General features: G+C 32.6%; 1 protein-coding gene across 1 annotated transcript in view; it reads left to right on the top strand.

Annotated features, from left to right (window-relative positions):
- Nucleotides 1-1,183: 1,183 nt before the first annotated feature.
- Nucleotides 1,184-6,571, top strand: part of LOC110462908 (snaclec anticoagulant protein subunit B-like) — a 9,375-nt gene continuing 3,987 nt past the window's right edge. The window contains exons 1-3 of the mRNA XM_021517148.1: nucleotides 1,184-1,286; nucleotides 2,577-2,677; nucleotides 4,062-4,158. Of these exons, the coding sequence (XP_021372823.1) occupies nucleotides 1,250-1,286; nucleotides 2,577-2,677; nucleotides 4,062-4,158 (235 nt within the window). The 5' untranslated portion in view covers nucleotides 1,184-1,249. The remainder of the gene's footprint in view (nucleotides 1,287-2,576; nucleotides 2,678-4,061; nucleotides 4,159-6,571) is intronic.

Genomic DNA, 6,571 nt, shown 5'->3' with positions numbered 1-6,571 from the left:
CTTGCAACCTTTAAACACAAACTAAATAAAGATATTATTATCGATAATGAATCAACCTTAATTTTTAAAACTGAAGGTGATAGACGGGCCAACATTATTCTTTGTCAACTTAGAAACTTATGTAGCAATTTAAATTTTGATTTATTCAATGACCATTTAACTGACTGTCCCTCTTGTGCTTGCTCTTTTGAATATGAAACAGTTTTCCATTACTTTCTTGAATGTCCATTGTATAATGATCTCAGACTTACTTTATTTACTTCTGTTGATAATTATGGAAATCATAACCATATTGATACAAACATTTTTCTACAAGGCTGTCCTGATTGTGATGGACTAACAAACAGACAGTTACTTAATGATGTACAGTTATTTATTGGTAAATCTAGGCGTTTTAATCTCTATATGATCTAACCAGCCATGACCTTATACTTTATACTTTTATACTTTACTATTCCTATTCCAATTATACTCCACAAATAAGTAACTTTACCTACTTTTCTATAAATGTTATTCTTCTACGGACATAGGAGTTTTAAGTTGAGCATGTTTGTTTGTTGTTGTTTGTTGTAAGATTTGTTCAATCTGTCTTGTTTTACAGTTTCCATCTTATACATTGAATTACACATAGACTAGCTATCTATTTTCATATTAAACTACAATACCTTAACAGTTTTGGCGACTGTGACCTGTGCATATATTTGCACATGGACTTTTGGTCAATGTCTGCCAATATCTGTGTGATTTGATAGCTATATAGCTTATATACAATTGTAAAATGTTATAAAAATAAATAATACCTGTGGAAGTGTTTTGTGTGTGATGTGAGAAGTGTGAATGTATTTGTATTTCAGTTATGTTAATTAAGAAGGAGTTACATCCCTTTAATTTTTTTTTTTTATAATTTTCATTTCAAAATTGATGTATTAACTTAATCAAATAAAAATAATTGAATCCATTAATTTAGCCACCGCTGGAGAGAATTTATATAGGCTTTGCCTGTTATTCCATCCAATTGACTTGTATCATCTTTGTCAATAAAATTTGTTGAAATGAATATTTATATGTATTATAAAAAAAATAAGAAGGAAATACGTTGTTTTTATATTTCTAAACAAAACTCCTGACATAATATAGTTAGTTGTTTCCTGTCGTTTTCTAGGCGTTATCTGTCTTACTGGTAGTGAACCAGACACGTGTTCTGTTCAAGTCTAGCTGATAACATAGCCCGACCTCTCTAACGACAAACATGGCTTTTACTCTGCTTCCTCTCCTGCTGTGTTCAGGTAACTTTCATTTATATCGGCATTTCTTCATTTCATCTATACATTATGTTTACATTAATGTTATCTAATAAAAGACAACTAATACCCGGTAAGAATGTCGGCGAAATAAGTTAATTAAAAGCTCACCTATTTATATTTCTAAACATTTTCTTCGGGTTGGTAAGTATGGATTATGAACAGTTCTTTTTTACACAACCAATAAAAATAAATCTATGTGACGTTTCGATGACTAGTACGATATGTACACTGTTACCTTCATCAGAAAAATGACCAGTGAAGCGTACGAGTTGTCTACAAAATCGATGTCGATTCGGCTACGCTGTAAGCTTATGTACAATAGTTGTCATATATGTACCGAAATGACTCGATCCAGCTCCGCTTTGTTTAATACTTGGTCATAGATGTGCGAGAGCGTAGCCGAAATCGACATCGATTTTGTGGACAACGCGTACACATGTTACACCTTTGTGTGCATACGCTTCACTGGCCATTTGTCTGATGAAGGTGACAGTGTACATATCGTACTAGTCATCGAAACGTCACATAGATTTTTTTTTATTGGTTGTGTAAAAAAGAACTTTTCATAATAATCACCTATTTATGTTAGCAATTGGAAAGCCATTGTACCCTCACCCAATAATATATCAGCTGGAAAAAATACCACTGTACGCTCGCTCAGTTATATCTCCTGGTTAAGGATCCGCTCAAGTGGTTACAACATTCAATCTATAAGATGTCACATTTCGAAGATATTCATATTTATAAATTTAAACGGTAATATTGTCAGACCTAAAACGAGTTTATTTTAATAGTGCATACATTGACATTAAATACATGATAAAGGTGAATAACTTATCGACGGGTGTTATATATCGTCCTGGAAACGCTTTCTTTCATTCCCAAAATAGGAATGTAAGACATTTCCTTCTCCTATGCTCGCCCGTGTAGGACATGCATTCACCCGTGAGAAGAAAAACAAGTCTTTCCATCGGTAAAGCAATGACGTCATGACGCACTTCTGCATACTTGACCTCTGACCTTTTATCGATTATCGGCAAATCCGCCATACGACGTCGGCGTTGAAATAGTTCTGTTGTGTTGACGGTGTTAATTTTTTTTGGTAGTAGTTATAAGAGATATATAACAGTTTCCAGATAAATGAAAATTCAAATATTTGATTTAAAGGATTTTAAATCAGAATGACTTATGACCTGTGATCTATGACATGACATGTGATCAATGACTTATGACCTGTGATCTATGACCTATGACCTGTTTTATGTGTTACAGGTTTGGTGCTGGTGATGAGTACCTGCCCTTCTGAATGGGTTGAGTATGATGGTGAATGTCTTTATTTTTCGCCACATGCGATGGAATGGCATGCAGCTGAGGTATGATTGTCCTGTGGCTTTTGCCTCTGTAAAAAGCGGTTGACGGCTGAAGTTTTCCGGAGTTAGATATTATTTTTATGTATTTTGAAAACTTGGGAATAAGAAGTTGAGGTTTCTTTTTCTTTTGTAATCAATCACATGTACATGTTTATACGAAATTATAATCACATAATTTTTATCTTTTATGGAATAAAGATGGCGCCTTATATATATATTTATGTATATATATATCATCAGCGTTCCTTTGCCGCGATGCTCTCAGCGTAATTGCTGCTTTCGGCTGTCTTTAGCCGAGGGGACTATTGGTTTTATATAATAGCTATATTTTTAATTATAGTATATCGATTCTATCGTCTTGTAATATGATGTATATATACATGTAACTGTTCTGTTTCACTGTGTCTTGAAAAAGGAGCGGAACGCTCCGAAAATTTGACAACCTAAACTTGTCAACACTTGGAATTACTGCTTTGCCCCTTATATATATATATATATATATATACATGAATTAAACAAAATGATAAAGTAATAAGTAAGCAAACACAAATATTACAAATTAATGATGCAAGCAATGTTTGATTAATTTACCAATTATTTATGGTGGATACATATGTATCACATCCCGTTTATGACGTGATTAGCGCAGGGTTGCAGGTCATGTCATTTCTAAAGTAATCAGCAATATGACCTGGGGTGGGAGAGACACACATATACTGTACGTAGGTGCTGCCTAATCACTCGTGTGTGTCTCCCATCATAAAGCGCACCAGGAATTTCATAACAATTCGTCAAATAGTTTTATCATTGCAGTTAATAGACATTACAGACTTCAACTGATTTTAGTTATCTAAGCCATTCATAGCTCGGCACATTTTACATAATATTGTACCATTATTTGTAACGTTTTTTTATCATATAATGTACTGTTTTATCCAGTGAAAATTACCCATGTAATATGACCTATCAGCCCTGTGATTGCTTGTAAGTGTCAATTGTTACGTCATGCCTAGGACACGTACATGACAACAGACTTACGCACTGGAGTCAAAATAGCGGCTTTTTACATTTCAAGGTTGCATGGAAATTGTCGTTTTACACGAATGAATGCCACAACTCTTAATTATGTGATAAAAATGATCTAACACTCATTTTCATTTCATATGAAATTTATGAAACTCGTCAGGAATATTTTATTTTAGCTCGCCAGAGGCTCGCTAAATTGAAAAATTCTTAGACCCGTTTCATAAATCTCATATTAAATGGAAACTCATGTAAGATTACATATATATTGCATGTTATGTATTTGACAGTAAATGAAATAAATTAGATTCAGTTGACTTGATTGATATGTGTGTTATTATAAGACTGTATTATATATGAACAGAACGACTGCAGAAATCGTCCTACAGGTAGTTACCTAGTTACCGACGATAACCAAGAAAAACATGACTTCATCAAGATGTACATCAACATCTTTAACGGTAAGTAAAATGTTAACTAGCAATCAGTTTTTAATAAATCGTTCTTTAGTAGATCGACAATAACATAGTTTTTGTTATCTTATATCAAACACTATTATTCACAAGGTGTTAACATTCAAATTGTAAAGCTATTCATTAATATTTACATTTGTGTTGCAGTGCCTCTAGATAGTACCAACTTAAAATGTTTGCATGATATTAACAGTACTACATGTACCGTTACATGACCTCTGAACAAATATCTGACAGGGTATTTTTGCTTTAAATTAAGATCTACTGTCAATGTTTAGATTTTCAATGCTTGTTAAACATGCTGGTAAAATAAATTAAATCCTTAAAAAATATGCAAAGTGGAACTATTTGTTTATTGCTCAACTGTGTATTTCGTCACCGTTGACAACGCATCATCTTTCCCGCGATAAAGGCTGTACTGGTAATGTTGTTTCCATGACGGTGTTTTGCATTTTAACGTGAAAAAAGACATTTTTTTCTAAATTTCAAATAATAAAAGTGGATGTAATAGATCGTAAATGTAAGGTTTGAAATGCATCTTTTTAACATTTATGAGGGTATGCAACACAGTTCCGTTCAAACATATTCCATGATGCCCGTTAGCAAGTGTGATGCTACCCTCATACATGTTAAAAAGATGCATTTCAAACATTAAATAAACCAAATAATGATAAAAAATCTCTTGATTAATTATTACGAAGCGAAAAGATAAATAATGGACTGTTTATGAACAATACGTGATAATGGGATAGATAGAGCTGCCATATTGTAAACATCTGATACTATTTACCATCAATATAATTGTGATTCTTGAAAAGTAGCAATTACTCAGCTCAGCTTGCGTACACAGTTTATAAATGGGCTTACTTTCCATTAACAAGGTATCGAACAATATAAAAAGGCCGAGCAATTTGAATTCCTTTGAAATTTTGTTAAACTATTTTGAAAGGCGAAAATGTCAACTATGATTGCATGTTGAATATGCTATAACAGGTTTTTTATGGCAAGCCAACTTAACATTTATTCAAGGAGCAATGTCGATCCTGTATTTCAAAAAAAAAAAAAGATATCTTATATAGCATATGAGATATCTTATATACTATATAAGATATCTTATATCGCATATAAGATATCTCATATAGTATATGAGATATCTTATATAGTATATGAGATATCTTATATAATATATAAGATATCTTATATCCTATATGAGATATCTCATATAGAAATTAAATGAGATATCTTATATAAGTATATAAGATATCATATATACTATATAAGATATCTTATATCGCATATAAGATATCTCATTTAATTTTCTATACATAAGATATCTCATATACTATTTAGAGATTATCATATGACCATTTTGATAGCACACCCCATATCAGCCTGAGAGTCCTGATATCAGCCAGAGGGCCGAAGGCCAGAGGGCTGATATCAGGACTCGAGGGCTGATATGGGGTGTGCTATCAAAATGGTCATATCATAAACTTTTTATCATATGTTTTTTTCCTTTAAAATAAACAAAACATACACAAACAAATCATTTCTTTATTTTATTTACTGATATTTATAAAAATGATAACAAAAACAATGATGTATATAAACAAAACAGTAACAACTATCATAAAAAGTCAACATTTAGAAATTACTAAATTCCTACAAAATAACATGTTTATTAATAGTTTTAACAATATAACACAATGGATCTGGTTGGAATTCAATTTAATCACTGTCTGAATCAATCATCAACACAATACAATTTTCAATATCCATTGGGCATTCCTCACTTAATGATAACAGTAATACAGTTATTACTAACTAGAACCAACAGCTACCAAGCTTATAGAACTATTTACTATTCATTTGAATACTGCAGTACCTACCTAAACCAAGCGCCCCTTTTTCATACAGAATTGACACTTCTTCCTTATTTAGTGAATCAGCAGCATTTGGGCGGTTTCCTTTGCCTTGAGTCTTCAAATTCTTCATTTTGGCACTTAGCACATCACGAGAATGATTGAATTTAATATCGGTCAAAATATTGACGTCGTAGTGTTCTCCTGTAGGTAACGGTTAATGCTGGATTGTAAACACCTCAGACTTGATGGTTCGTACTCAGATTTATCGTTTTTTCTGACGTTCATGAAGAACCTGGCCATGTAATCCGCCAACTGAACCGAGTCAATAGACTCTGGAGATCTCCACTCATTTTGAGACATCAGATAATCCGTGAAAATTTTGATGTCGGATTGCGTTTTTCTCGCAGTATTCTTGTTCCTCATGAAAGATGAGGAAATGTATCCTTGTTCCTCCTTGTTCCACGAAAGCTTCGGTATCATTAACTAGCATTATTAAATCGCCCCCCTGCATCCATTACACGTTTCGTCTCCTTTTC

Source organism: Mizuhopecten yessoensis, unplaced genomic scaffold (genome assembly GCF_002113885.1).
Source record: "Mizuhopecten yessoensis strain PY_sf001 unplaced genomic scaffold, ASM211388v2 scaffold10845, whole genome shotgun sequence".
Taxonomy (NCBI): domain Eukaryota; kingdom Metazoa; phylum Mollusca; class Bivalvia; order Pectinida; family Pectinidae; genus Mizuhopecten; species Mizuhopecten yessoensis.
This window is presented reverse-complemented; position numbering and strand designations above follow the sequence as displayed.